The sequence below is a fragment of the Triturus cristatus genome, chromosome 3_1, assembly GCF_964204655.1.
Source record: "Triturus cristatus chromosome 3_1, aTriCri1.1, whole genome shotgun sequence".
In the NCBI taxonomy this organism is placed as follows: domain Eukaryota; kingdom Metazoa; phylum Chordata; class Amphibia; order Caudata; family Salamandridae; genus Triturus; species Triturus cristatus.
Window position 1 is genome coordinate 450,210,415 of NC_140583.1, and position 15,559 is coordinate 450,225,973.

General features: G+C 50.9%; 1 protein-coding gene across 6 annotated transcripts in view; it reads left to right on the plus strand.

Annotated features, from left to right (window-relative positions):
- GABPB1 (GA binding protein transcription factor subunit beta 1) overlaps nt 1–15,559 on the plus strand; it is a 600,584-nt gene that overhangs the window by 152,892 nt on the left and 432,133 nt on the right. For 5 of the 6 annotated variants that reach the window (XM_085644252.1, XM_085644253.1, XM_085644254.1 and 2 more), the window contains exon 5: nt 6,427–6,621. The exons of the other annotated variant lie outside the window; for it this stretch is intronic. In XM_085644252.1, the coding sequence (XP_085500378.1) occupies nt 6,427–6,621 (195 nt within the window). The remainder of the gene's footprint in view (nt 1–6,426; nt 6,622–15,559) is intronic. 6 annotated transcript variants of the gene reach the window in all.

The window sequence follows — 15,559 nt, forward strand, 5'->3', positions numbered from 1 at the left end:
GAGTGCCAAGGGCATTTTCCTCCCCTTACACAACCCCCACCCCCTCCAGAACCTCTGGTTCAGGACTGTGATAGGAGCTCAGAGCACACACCTTCCTGGCCTCCTGCCCCCTGAGGTGGAAGCATTCCTCACACAGGTGTCTGTCCCCTCTCAGTACCAGGGCAATAGCTGGCTGGAGCTCTGAGTAGGTCCCTTCCTGGGCGCTGCTTCCCTCTGGCGGGTCCGGCCCTCACACACAGCCCCAACGGACGAGAGCCGAGATCAGGTGCCCACCCCCTCAGTGCACCACACCCCAGCCTTGAAGGCCCGTCCACGCCACGGCTTTAAATACGCATTACTGGACACCCTATCCCCAGGGGGTGAGGGTGAAAGCCAGGGTGCTAGGTCGCCAGCCTCCCTTGACCATCGGGACGTCTAGGCGCATTGCCTCCGAAGCCTCCACATGTCCCCAAGTGCACCTGGCCGCTGTGGAGCTGCTCTGCATGGGACCGAGGTCTATTCAGAGCCGGACTCCGTCCTTTTACAATGCAAGCGCCGCTTGTTTCGAGGACTCCGGTTAAAACGCTCCCATAGTCAGGTCAAAAAGATTCACCTAAGTGCCATTCAAGCAAATATTTACATATCGCATGGTGTACGGAAGAGAGTGCTGTACTGAGCATTCTATGAAGCAGGTGTGACTGCCACGTACATTCATAGCTCTGCTGTGAGATTACCTTCTCAAAGTGGAATCCCTATATAGGTGTCCAGCGGGCAGGTATTTTCATTAAAAAAGTGTCTGGTGTAGTGGGTGCACATAGATCGTGCTAACATCCATTCCGAGGCTGCACTTTGGATTAGAAAATGTCAGAAAAAGACATTCCCAGCAAAAGTTATTACTTCCTTTTTAGATCGATTTCACAGGGGAACGATTGAAGCAAAGGAGAGGAAAGAGAGGGTAAGAGGCAGTTCTTGGAGACGAGTGATGGTTTTCAGCAAGTGAGGAGCTAGACAGAGACCGAAAACAGAACAGGTTATGACTTACTTCAAGCTGTGGGAACAGGCAGGCCCGGACCTTCTCTCTTGATCTTGCCGATCAGCAGCAGTTTTCCCGCTTATCAAGCAGGTAGACAAACACCACTGAGGGGGGCTGTCCTTGACCTTATGCGCGGTTCTTTACAGCATAAGATAGGTGGCGCAGCACTCGTCATGATGTCATGATAGGGATTTGGTGCTGCTGGTCTAAAATATATAATGAAGAGGCCTGTTCACAAAATTAAAAGCTCCATCCAATCTAGTGTCACGGCAAGAGCAGGGACAGTGTTACAAAAAAGAATGGCACCCGCACCATGGCACCAGTACGGCGGGCCGGGTGATCCAGGGGGGGTGCAAGCGCCCCTCCTTGGCCCCCCCCCGTGTGAATGAACAATAAGGAAAGTATAAGATGGGTCTAACACAAAAGGACTAGATATTTTTAATTCACTATTGTCTTTTTTGCATTGAAACATAAACTATACCATATTATTCTTAGGTTAAGCAGCCAATTAAAAGAGGACATAAAAGAAACATGAATCTAGTAGTAATGTATAAATTGGGCGGGGTGGAACTCGTAGACTTCATGTTTTCTATTAAGGAAAATAATACATTAGTTTGAAAAGACACTGGTATCATGTGACCAGAAGAGACCGGTTACTACAGTTAACTATAGGGAAGGTGAAAGGAAGATGACACAATCAATAATAAATGCAGAATGAATGTTTGACAAGTATCTGAAGAATAATTAATTTTGAGTTTATCTGAAAAAGAGACACGTTAGTGATAGATTCCTTACCTTAGAATATCCCCAAGCGTCCAACTGGATCCGGAAAGTTTTTGTAGCAGTACCCCTGCGCGTCCGCAGGAGGGGTCGTGCGGCTCCGCGTCCGTCGCTGGCGTCGCAAGCGCCGAGATGACGTCATGGAGACTACTTGGGCGCCACCACTGCGCGCTGACGTCAGTTCTTTCTTTTTCCGCGCCAGCAAGCGCAGATCCGGATAGAGCACGTACCTTAGTCACTTTTTGGGAGTGGTTGTTATTCCCACTACTTTCTGGTCCCCAAGAAGGACAAAGGGGGCCTGCGCCCCCATCTTGGACCACTGGAACGTCAGTCGCTTCCTCCGGAAGGAGAAGTTCAAATGGCTGCCCTCGACCCTGTGGATGGATGGTAGCGTTGGACTTGCAGGACGCATATTTTCCCATCCCCGTCCTGCCGGCCCACCGTCGTTACCTGCGGTTCACGGCAGGCCGGGAGCATTTTCAGTTTGCCGTGCTCCCCTTCGGCCTTACCAGCGCCCCTTGGGTGTTTACGAAAGTGATGCCGGTGGTCGCAGCTCATCTGCGCAGGTCGGGGGTGTCAGTCTTCCCTTACCTCGACGACTGGTTGAAGGCGGGCTCGCCCCAGGCAGTCGTCAACCACCTTCAGACTACGGCCGACCTCCTGCATTTGCTGGGGTTCTCCATCAACGTGCCGAAGTCGCACCTGAGTCCCTCTCGGAAGCTCCCCTTCATCGGAGCGGTTCAGGATTCAACGTTGTTTCGGGTTTATCCTCCCGAGCAGCGAGGGGGATATTCAGGCTCTGATTCCGATCTTTCAGCCTCTGTCCCGGGTTTCAGTCAGGATGACCCTCCGGCTTCTGGGCCTGATGGCCGCCTGCATCCTGCTAGTGCTACATGCCAGATGGCATATGCGGGCTCTGCAGTGGGACCTGAAGTTCCAGTGGGCGCAGCATCAGGGCAACCTGTCCGATCATGTCCAGATCTCGGAGGGCACTGCACGACACCTGCAGTGGTGGCTCACGAATTGCGATTGGCTCAATGGCAGATCCCTCTGCCTTCCCCAACCGGAGCACACAGTGGTGGCGGATGCGTCCCTCCTGGGATGGGGCGGCCACTTGGGAGAGGTGGAGATCAGAGGTCTCTGGTCTCCGGCGGAGTTCGGGCTCCATATCCGTGTCTGTCTTGCACTGAAGGCATTCCTTCCCTCTGTCCGGGGAAGTGTGGTGCAGGTGTTCACGGACAACACTACCGCCATGTGGTATTGCAACAAACAGGGTGGGGCGGGGTCCTGGACCCTATGTCAGGAGGCTCTGCGCCTCTGGACATGGGTGGAACATCAAGGCATTACCTTGGTGGTTCAACACCTGGCAGGTTATATGCCCGCCAGGGCGGACTAACTCAGCCGCCGGTGCTTGATGGATCACGAATGACGTCTGAACTCTGACGTGGCCCAAGGTCTTTTTCAGCAGTGGGGAGAGCCTTGGTTAGATCTATTCTCCACCGAAGAGAACGCGCAATGTCATCAGTTCTGTGCGTTGAAATTTCCAAGGCGGCACTCGCTCGGCGACGCTTTTCGTCACGAGTGGAGTTGCGGTCTGTTGTACTCCTTTCCGCCTATACCACTTCTGCCCAGAGTGCTGAAGAAGATTCGGCGCGACCGGGCCCAAGTCATCCTTGTGGCTCCGGATTGGGCATGAAGATACTGGTATCCCGAGCTACTCAGCATGGCGACCGCTCCCCCGATCCGACTGCCTCTTCGGGAAGTCTGTCATCTCATTCTGGCAGCCAGGCGTCCCTCCACTAAAACGGTATATGCCTGCAGGTGGAACAGGTTTGTGGCATGGTGCACAGCAAAGGCTGTGGATCCCCTTTCTGCCCCTCTTTCTGAAGTCCTTCTGTTCCTTCTTTCTTTGGCCTAGCAGGGCTCTGCTCTGGGCACTATCAAAGGTTATCTTTCTGCCATCTCCGCCTTTTTACGGCTTCCAGATCAGCCTTCTCTTTTTAAGTCCCCGGTTGTTAACCGTTTCTTGAAAAGCATTACGCACACGTTTCCTCCGGTGCCGTTCATAATGCCTTAGTGGGACTTAAACCTTGTCTTGACGTATCTGATGTGCGCTCCCTTCGAGCCCCTTCATCCCTGTCCTTTGCGTCTTCTCACTCTTAAGCTTTCCTGGTAGCTATCACCTCTGCCAGAAGGATGAGTGAGCTCCAGGCTCTTTATTCCAAGCCCTCTTTCCTTTCCATTCATCCGGACAAGGTGGTTTTAAGGACCCGTCCTTCTTTCTTGCCAAAGGTTGTCACGCCCTTCCACATCGGGCAGACCATCACTTTGCCCACCTTCTTTCCGCCACCGCATCCTTCAAGGGAGGAGGAGAGGCTCCACCATCTGGACCCAAAACGTGCGCTCGCATTCTATCTGAAGCGTACACAGCAGTTCCGGGTGGATGACCAGCTCTTTGTTGGCTACGTGGGTGCCAAAAAAGGACGGGCTGTGCACAAACGGACCATCTCTCAGTGGGTCGTTCTGTGCATCAAAGCATGTTACTCCTTGGCTAAGAAGGAGCCTCCTGTGGGGCTACGTGCCCATTCTATCAGGGCGACTGCAGCCACTACTGCCTTGGGACGTGATGTTCCCTTGCAGGAAAGTTGTCAAGCAGCTACGTGGGCCTTGCTGCACACGTTTACCAAGCATTACTGCCTTGACAGTCCGGTTCTGTTCTCCGTGACTTTCTGGTGTAATCTATTCGCAGACCCACCACTGGGGTTGGTATTGCTGGGGAATCTATTGTAAGGTAAGGAATCTATCACTAACGTGTCTCTTTCAGTTGCACACGTTACTACTTGTGTAGCAATATATCTGTAAGAGACATTAGTTAATGATAGATTCCTTACTCCACCCATCCTCCCCATTCTGCGAACTGATTCTAGGGTTAAGGTCATCCCCCTTTCAGGGCCCTAGTTTCGTGGCACCAGTGGTCAGTTTCTTGCATGGCTCTGCGTTCCTGGCGCGGAAAGTCGTGTACAGAACTGACGTCAGCGGGGCATGGGTGGCGCCTAAGTAGTCTCCGTGACGTCATCTCGGCGCTTGCGACGCCAGTGACGGACGCGGAGCCACACGACGCCACCTGCTGACGTGCAGTGGTACTGCTACAAAAACTTTCCGGATCCAGTCTGACGCCTGGGGATATTCTAAGGTAAGGAATCTATCACTAACAGGTTTATCGTTACACAAGTAGTAACGTGTACATTCAGGCTAATAGCACAGGCAAATTCAATAGACCGTATGTTTGATCCTAGTTGATATAAAATTTCTAAAAAGTAATCCGAAAAATAAAATCCTGGGATTCCAGCATGATGATGCACTCCCAAGTATATTCAAAACTAAAATAAATTAATACAAATGTCATATAACCACTGCAGAAATCAGCTAAAAGTTGCAGTTATTTTGCTATACTTCTATCTGTTTCAAGGGAATCTTCTAAGCTAATTTTAAATTGCAGCTGAAAATGAAAAACTGAACTATTAAATAGCACACAATTAAGGCATCCGTTACTCATAATAGAGAAGTCTAACCAAAGGAATTAACCACCATTTACTGGGAAATTTGTAAAACAAGCAAAATAAGGAGCATGTCTGTGTCCTCTCATAGGCAGGATCTTAAATCAATTAGGAAAATTGACAAGGAAGTGGTATAAAAACCACTGTCTAAACCTAGTGTAGAAGGATCTTTTTCATGGTGTATGAATAATTTTGAGATATTGCTCACAAGCTCCTGATTATTTTATTACAAAGGTAATGCTAGGCGTGTATTGGTTGAAGTAATGTGGTTTACGTTTTCGCAGTGGACTTGAAGGTAATACTTGTGTTTAGTAATAGAGCAGTCCTCCTTCTGAATGATATTAGAGGGTGACCATAATTCTGGAAGTTCAGGTCTAATGTATTTCAACCAAGGCATAGCACTTGTTTCGTCAAAGGTAGGCATTTTCAGTATGCAGTGAAAGAGGGACTGTATCCGGGCTCAATATGGGAATATTACAACTGATTGTCTTTCAGTTTACCCTCAATGTAGTTCATAAAAATAAAGAAGATTTGTTCACATTTGAGAGGGTGAATAGAGGAAAGGGTCAGAAGAACGATTAAAGATTTTGAGTCCAATAAAAAAATAATTTTAAATGTATAGCTATTAACTTGAATTAAGGTTATCCCTTCTGACAAAGACCTGGCGATGCTTCAAATATTTTAATACTCAGTTTAGATTCAGTTTCACAATGCATACTGAATAATAAAACATGGGACATTTTTGTTAATTCAAGTAAACCCTAAGAAAATGAGATGATAAAAATAACGAAACCATCAATAAAAATAACGCAACCATCAATAAATATTGAACTAACAGAATTAAAATAAGTATTTCTTAAAGGGAGAGTATGTCCACTATGGAGAGTGCAGCTAGCCAATAATCTATGAGTAATTTGATGTGTGGAAGGCACATCAGCAAAGTGGCACAAAATAACTCTGAACTTCGATGTGCTCCAAAAAAAAATTGTTGAAAAGAAAGATGTGATGTAAATAGACTGTTATTTCAAACCATTCTTATCGATCTACCTTTTCACTGTATTTAATGTCTTTGTGTAGCATGGTGCAGATATCAATGCTAAAGACATGCTGAAGATGACCGCTCTTCATTGGGCTACAGAGCATAATCACAGCGATGTGGTGGAACTCTTGATCAAATATGGAGCTGATGTTCATGCACAAAGTAAATTTTGCAAGACCGCTTTTGACATCTCATTAGACAATGGAAATGAAGACATTGCTGAAACATTGCAGGTATTTAATCTGCGTGAATTCATTTGATACTGATTAACTTGCTGCCATGTTGTCATGCCACCATTGGCCCTCCATTTGGGTTGTAGTACCAGTTTGCTATATATGTGTTGTAGATTTGCTTGCTTTTTACTTTGCTGCCATACTGTTGGTTTGGAAATGTATACCTTGTTTTTCTGCCTTTTTATTTTTTAAACATAGCTGCTAGTAATGCTCTCTTTTGCTCAGCAAAAGATGCACCAGTCACTGTTGAAATGCTCCTCAGAAACAGGAATCCGCTCCACAAGAAAGTAAACCAATGGGCCACTTTCTTGCTGAATTGCACCCAAGGCGGCCTTTGGCAGTAAGTCAAGGAAGACCCACCAAAACTTCAGTAACATTTAACTTATTGAAGGGTGTGTCTTAAATCTAATTGGGACCTTTTGGTACTCCTTTTAGATTCCTCCCAGCTTGTTGTTATAGTTCTAGTGCAGTTGGGAAACTTCCTGGTTCCGAATCCTTCGCCAGTTTACCTACTTCTGATGCTTGCGCCATTCCCAGCGCCACCGACATCAGTGGCCACAGCTCAGACTCTGGCAAACCCACCTTCTAACAGCCTATACCTAAGCCAAGACTATATGTTTGAGATCCAGGAGGGAAGCTCAATGAATTATTGAGGAGGAAAGTTAAAAGGTAAATTCTTGCTGTTTTGAGGAAAGCTGCTAACATGTTTGAGATTCCTTTGCTTTCTGTTGAGACAGATCAGAGCTTCTGCAACAACTTCTGCCCTTCCGAGATGGCACTGCCCTTTAACAAGGCACGTATGAACCCAGTCATGTATGCATGGAAAAAACCCACGGCTGTTACCTCACTGAATAGATTAATTGGTAGGTGTTGCCGGACAGTAAGGTATCTGTTCTTGTCCTGTCACCTATCTCCAGAAAGCGTGGTTGTGCAGACCTCCTCATGCACTAAGCAAAGTCTGAAGTTTTCACTAATGTCTTTTCCAGACTGTAAAAAAAAAAAAACCAGGAGGAACTGGGTAAGAAGGTCTATTCGGACAGCAGCCTAGCACTCCTTTTCCTCAATGTGGCTTGCTTGCTGGGGAGTTACACACAGGCTCTATTGGATATGTAGCAACAATGGTGGTCTCAAATCTTCCTCCCCATCTTGAAGACCACTTTGCTGAGGTAGTTCGAGATGGGCAGAACTCCTCTATACAAGTTATGAAAGCATGTTTTGACACCTCCAATTCTGTGTCTTTGGCAATGGGTACCTCTGTGGCTCTGTGAAGGCACATTTGGCTTGTGTCAACTGTCTTTTCCAGTGATGTCCAGGCAGCTTTGATTTGTAGGAAAGTAGGATCTTTCTGACATGGCTGCCCCCACTTTTTGCCTGGTGTCAGTGTGTTTAGACTGTAGTACACTGTAATCCTGCTAACCAGGACCCCAGTGTCTGTGCTCTCTCCTCTACGTTTACTGGTAAGTAATTTTGTACACGGAACAATTGGCATACTGGTGTACCCCGTAAGTCCCTAGTAGATGGTACTAAGGTACCCAGGGCATTGGTACACCAAGAGTCTCTCTTAGACTGCAGCATGTATAATGCCACCCATGGGAGCCCATGTAAACTGGGTCTACATGCCTGGATTGCAGCCTTTGTGAAATGGTGCATGCATCTTTCACCACAGACATAAAGTTTACCTTCTATGCCGGTCACTGCACTTAAGCCTTATAAGTCACTCCTGAGTTAGGCCCTTCAGCTCAAGAGCAGGGTACATGACCCTAAGTGTGAGGGTGCTCCTGCATGAACAGATGCACCCCTACAAACCCCAGACTCCATTCTCTGGGCTTTGTACATGTGGGGAAGCCATTTTAAGGTGTCTAGTGGACACTGGTAAACACAAGATGTCCAACTACTCCTGGCTTCCCCGAACCTATTAATGTTTGGGATCAAACATGTTGGAATCATGCACCTACACCGATGCCAGTGTTAGTTGCTTTATACCATGTACTGGGGGGCTCCTTTAGAGGTATCCCATAGGGCCTGGTTATGTCTCCCCAGCAAGCAAATCCTGTTAGTGATATAAAGGAGCACTCCTATTTTTGAAAAACACTTGGTTCAATATTTTTGGAAAAAGAAAAATCCGGCGTGCTACAGGGGCTGACACGCTGTCTAGATGGGTCATGAAACATGTACTACATAATTCAGGTTGTGCAACCTGACCTCTCTGCGCTGTTGCTTGAAAGCTGTTGCTATACTAAGTTTGTCAGCATAAAGTAACAATAGTTCTGGTGAACTCAAAAACATTTAATGTGACAAAACAGCAAATAATAAAACAGTTTCAAACATCAACCAATGTTCTTATTGCGTGAACACATTTAATCTGTTCCAATCACGAATTAACTTTCATTCTTTATGTCCACAGAATTATTCTTTCAAGAAAACCGCCCAATGCATTTCAGGCCCCATCGGCCCTTCTTCAGGGGATAATCTGTAAGCAATGTAAATGATCCAAGGTGGCCTATGGCAGCGTGATCTGGGGGGTATAATAGTATGAGGAACTCCAAATTGTGAAAACATCTTCCTAAAACGATTATTATGTTTACGGCAGAGCATCTCCTCCTTCGTAGCCCATTGGGGGTGGTTTTTCTTTCTGATTTGTTGTCTTACCGCCTCCATCACTGTGGATGAAAATGAGGCTTAGGGGGGGGCGTGGCTAGGCGCCAGCGAAGATGGCCGCTTAGTGTAGCGCTCCGTCGGAGCGGCACCTCTCCCCGGCAATATCCGTCTAACCTCGCCCATGCGGAACGGCAACTCCACACCGAAATCCTTGTGGGGAATAGCTCTTCTGCATCCTCTGTCCCCGGGAGTGAAAGACGCCTCCGCCGCAAAGTTACGGCCTTGGAGCCGGCGGCGCACGGGAGCGGCGTGGAGGCGTGCACGGGAGCTCACGCAACGTCCCGGCTCGGCGGCCTGCCCGGAAGCCTGCAGCGGGCATCGTGGCGCTGACGTTTCAGGCATCGGAGGCGGACGCGGCCCTGGTGAGATCGGGGGCAGGTGACTGCTTTGGGCTGCGGAGTGCTGCCTTTCACGCGACGGCGGGAGTGGCGGCGAGGTGCCCGGGCGGGCCCACCACACAAGCGGCAGATCCGAGGAGGCAGAGGTGAGGGCACATAATCGGTGGACGGCGGGGGACGCCCGGGGGAGGAGTTCCTCGTCGGAACTGAACGGTGGCCCCTGGAGCCCCACCTCTGCACGCCCAGCTGATGTGGAGGCAGAGGACCGGCGGAGCAGGCTCTCGGGGCCACGAGTGAAGCTGAGCTGGGCTACCCATGAGCCTCTCCCCAGTTAACATTGAAGTGGAACACCCAACCTACTGGCCCTAGGGAAGGGCCACTGGACTCGGACTGCTGGTACTGGGCATATCAGCAGAGGAACCCCGTCAAGTGGGCTTCTGGTCCGAGGGGCCACCCCCCCCCCCTGTTCCATCGGACGGGCTCGACGGTATCCCGGGGGCGGCTGAATCGCAGGGAGGAACTGGCCGGCGCACAGCGGTCCGACTACACAGACCCACTACAGCTGGGCGGCTCGGCAGGGCACGGAGATATCGCAGAAACAGACGGTGTGCGGTAGTGGCCGGCCAGTGGAGCGTCGCTGGAGAGTGGGCCTAGGTCGCGAATCGCTCTGGTAGTTGGTGGTTTCACCCGATATTTTAACATGAGGCCCAAGGGAGCGGCGGCGGCCCAAAGAAACAAGCTTGACAAGTATGCGCTCCCGAGGCCGACCCCCCCAGACAGAGGGAACGACGGGGGAGCGAGAGGGGGCGGCGGAGCCCTCCTTGACGGCCATTATGTCCGCCATACAGACCCTGGGGACTACCCTTGAGACTAAAATCGATAAAATGTCCGTTGAAATGAACCTTCTGCGTACAGATCTTAACAAAACCTTGGATGAGGCCAGAACTAACGAAATGGACATCGCGGAACTCAAGGCCTCCTCCAACAAAATTGAACAGAGAGTGAACGAGCTTGTCCACCAGCACAGACAGGTGGCCTTGAAACTGGAGGATCAGGAAGGGAGGGTCCGGAGGAACAACGTACGGGTAGTGGGTGTTCCAGAAGGTTCAAAAGGGCCTAGTGTGGACCTGTTCCTCGAGGACTTAATCCTCAACAGCCTGAAACCAAAGCGACTCTCCGCCATGTTCTCAGTTGAAAGGGCTCACCGCGCACCAGTCCCTAGGCCTAAACCCGGAGCCCCGCCGCGAACTATTATCGCACGGATCCTCAACTACAGGGATCGGGACGCAATCCTCCAGGCCGCGAGACAAAAGGGGGACATACAGTATGTCAATGCGACGATCAGATTCTTTCCCGACTTCACGCTCAAGGTGCAAATGGAGCGACAATCCTTTGAAGGGGTGAAGGCGGCGCTGCGGGAGAGGGGCATCAAATATATGATGTTCTTCCCAGCGAAGCTCAAAGTCATCGATGGCAGTAGATCCTTCTTCTTCACTGCGCCTTCGGAGGTTCAGGACTGGCTGGATAGGGGACCTTCGCGGTCATCGGCCGGTGCGACAAGGACTCACGGAGATGAGGCTCGGACCAGCTCGCCGACCCCTCAGGTCGGCGGACGGAGGTGGACAAATCGAGTCAATGCTCCTGGCGCTCCAGATCCCGCAGCCCGGTCCTGGTTGGCATATAAAGACCAGAGGGGTGAAGGCGTGGAGGAGTGTAAGTCTCCCCCCCCCCCCTCCCCTGGACAATTATACAGTGAACTGTAAAGTATGATTTATTCTAAAATACTGAAGGGAGGATGTGCCCGGGGCGAGGTGGTGGGTGTGGGGGACGGCCTCTCGGGGATGCGTTGTGGACTGCCTCTACCATGGAGGGGTTGGGGACCTAATTGACTTCTTGATGTGGGAGGTAGGCCCTATTGGCCGCTGACACTTAATGCAACCCTAAAAAAGGGGTGGGTCCAGGTAGTGGGGGACATCGAGACAATTGTGGTGGCAGGCACGCATGGGCTGGGGAAGGTATATGTGTTGATGCGGGGGAGGCGCTCTTCGGCAGGAGTTGGCGCTAGTGCACGCCTCACTAATAAGTTTGTAGAGGGAAGGGATTTTCCCTCCCCTTTTTGTTTAGGGCGAAAGGCGCTCTGCTAGTTGGGGGATGTGGGTAGTTGTAAACCTACACAGCAGGGAGGGACGGGAGGAGGGGGTGCTAAAGTTTCAGGGGGGGCATGGGGCTGTTAGGGACAAGTTTAGGGGGGGCGGGAGTGTTATTTGGTCACGTGCACGCGATCCTTGTGAGATGGAGCGACGTGGCATGCCGCGTGGACGACAGTTTTGCATCAATTTTGGGAATGGCTATGAAGTGGGATAAGAGTGTCAAGCTGCTTAGCTGGAATGTCAATGGGTTGGGGGACAAGCTTAAGAGGACTATAGTACTCCAATTCCTCAAAAGACATCTCCCAGATGTTGTCCTACTGCAGGAGACGCACCTCATCGGGAACACATGTCAGGCACTTAACAGGTGGGTACACTCTGGCCGCGCACTCTGGCTTCACATCGGGATCCCGGGGGGAGGGCATCCTGGTGCGTCGTAACTTCCCAATGGAAATTCAGCACACAAAGACAGACCCTCTGGGCCGCTACTCAGTACTCACGGGAAAATGGGAAGGCCGCACGCTTAACCTGGTGACGGTATATATACCGCCTGGTCTCCAGAATCAATCTTATCAGGATCTTGGGGAACTCCTTCTTTCTCTTCCCGAAGGGCTCTTAGTTGGGGGGGACTTCAACGCAGTAGTGTCCGGAGACTTGGATAGACATCCGCCACGTAGCATCGCACCGGGACAAATGTGGCTCTCTAACTTACTGGAAGCGTATGGGCTGGTGGACATCTGGCGCCTCCGTCACCCCACTCAGCTACAATACACATTCCTTTCAGGACCGCATCACACATTCTCCAGGATAGAGTATCTCCTTACTCTCCCGCAGCATGATACTGTGGTTCAGGACGTCAGGCACTTGGCAAGGGGTATATCGGATCACTCTCCGCTGTGGGTGCACTTAACGATTGGGGAGCGGAGGCTGGGATGTGTGGCGCCCATAAATCCCTGGTGGCTACGTAACCCAGAACTTAAGAAGGCACTTACGCGATCCATAGATCATTATTTCACTGAAAATGTCGGGACAGTGGAGGGCCCGTCTACCCTCTGGGAGGCATTTAAGACTGTCGTGAGGGGGGAGGCCCTCTCAAAAATCGCCGGTCAGCGTAAGGAAAGGGAAGCACAGATGCTCCAGATGGAGCGAGATCTTCTCAAACTGGAAAGAGAGGCGCAGTAGCGTGAGACCCAGCAGGCCCAGCACCAAATGCAGCTTAAAGCTGCTGAGTATAAGGCCCTAGCCACGGAGGCTGCGAAGACTTTAGCGAGCCACAAGGGAGACCGGCTATACGACCAAGGGGACAAGGCGGGCAAATTAATCGCCTGACTGGATAAAAAACAAATGGCACAGAGGGTGGTGGCCGAAATCCGTTCTGTAGGGGACCTCCCCCTGACCGAACCTCAGGATATAGTAGGCGCCTTTGTGGCGCATTTCAAGGAGGTGTATAGCAGGGGCACAGACAGGTCGGAAGAGGACTCCGCCGCGCTCCTGAAAGATATTAGGTTGCCTGTGCTCTCTGACGAAGATCGCGAAACCCTAGAAGTCGACCTCACCGTCGCCGAACTGGCCAAAGCTATTCAGGATCTGCGGACTGGAAAGGCCCTGGGCCCTAACGGCCTACCTATTGAGCTGTACAAGCTCCGACCCGACTGCCTGGGAACGCATCTCAAATGTATGTTCGAAGACAGCAAGGCGCTTGGGAAACTACAGAGGGACCAACGCATTGCCACCCTGGTGGCTATCCCTAAGGAAGGGAAGCCCAGGGACTGCTGCTCCTCCTATAGGCCAATATCGTTGTTGAACGCCGAGCCTAAGATACTGGCTAAGCTCCTGGCGAATCGGGTCAAACCAGTCATCACTAAGCTAGTTCACCCCGACCAATCGGGCTTTATGCCGCACCGGAATACGGCCCTCAATCTGCGGCGGCTCCATGGAGTGATGGGACGCCGCCACACAATCCAGGAAGACGTGGTGGTATTATCATTGGATGCCGCTATGGCATTTGATACGCTGGAATGGCCCTATATGATGGCGGTCCTCGCAAGACTGGGATTTAGACCCAACTTCATTGGGTGGGTGCGCCTCCTGTATACCGAACCTTTGGCGCAGGTGGTAGTCAATAATAAGATCTCCGGGGTTTTTTCACTCGAGAGGGGGACAAGACAGGGTTGCCCCCTCTCGCCCTTGCTGTTTGCTCTCTGTCTGGAGCCTTTGGTAGCCTGGATAAGACAGGACCCCTCCATGCGAGGGCTGTAATGGGCCGAGGGATGGGAGGACAGGATCTTGCTATATGCAGATGACATCCTGCTATACCTTGCCTCCCCCGCTAAATCGCTACGGGTGGCCTTAGACATCCTCACAAGCTTTGGGAAAAACTCCGGGTATAGTATAAATTGGCGGAAGTCATTGCTTTACGTGCTCTGTTGGAGCCCTCCGCCTATTCCTCGTGGATGCCCGATCCAGATAACCACGGTCGGGTTCAGATATCTCGAAATCTACATCTCCGGAGATGCAAAAATACGCTTTTAAAATAATCTCAAGCCTCCTCTGCAGAGATTTCAGAGGGACGCGGCAACCTGGAAGAAGCTCCCGCTATTGTTGCTGGGCCGTGCGGCCCTCTTTAAAATGATGGCATTGCCGCGGTTTCTATATGCGCTCCAAAACTACCCAGATCTGGTACCGCACAAATACTTCGTAGATATTGAGGCCGCTCTGCGGGACCTGCTGTGGAGTGGCACACCGCGCATGGCTCTCCCGAAACTGACCTTGGGGTGGTATGACGGGGGCACAGCACTGCCAGACATCCGCAAATATTACTGGGCGGCGCATCTCGCTGCCATTAATCAGGGCACGTATGGTAGTGGGGATGTCCCCGGGTACGGGATGGATAGATGGCTCCTCCCCGGGGGCAATTTTTAGGCTGCACTCTATTCGCGACCTAATAAGTTCCATCTCACGAGCCCCACAAAACACTCGGTTCAACAGTGGCATATCGTGAACCGGAAGTTGGGATGGGCTGGTAAGCTTACAAAGGCAACCCCGCTCTGGACATCAGAAAAGCTTGGTTCTTTGGGGCGCACTAAGGGATTCCACAAGTGGGATCTGATCGGTATATCCCGTATTGTAGACCTCTGGGGGGCGGGGGGAATGGTGCCTTTCGCCTCCCTACAGCAGTCACATGAACTGGCGCACATGGAATTCTTCCGCTACCTTGCTGGTCTGCACCGCTGACTTTCTTCACATTCCACGAGACTTGCTGTTGCCAAGGCTTGTTGGCTCCAATCTGGTTGCCGACACCTCAGTAAGCTGCAGACTTCGTGGCACACTCCGAATCCAGTTCCTGGTCGTCATCGACGCCTCCTGGACCTCGTGGCTGAAGAGTCAAGACACCCGTGAATCACCTGAAATCACCAGACTACCGTGGGCATCCATCTTCCTGGCCCCGGGTCACTGGCAAGTGACTGTGAACACTGTCCCTTCTGCTTTCAGGTCTTCCTTCTTCTGAATCTAGCCTTGGATTCCACCGGACACTTCTCCAGTCTTCACAAGCAGCAAATCTTCTTCGGCTTCCATTGAAAACTACGCTGCGACCCGACACCAAAAGACACCTATGCACCCGGCTTCCCTGGGTGAGGTAACTCGTGCACTCCGGTGCTTCAGTGTGTGTTGGCCCTCGAAGTACTTACCTTGTAAGTGGCTTGCTTGTAGACTCTTCCGAAGTACCCTAAAACTTTAAAAATCCAACCGCGACTTGCTCCATTGAAATCAATAGGGAACCCGCGGCTGTGTTCT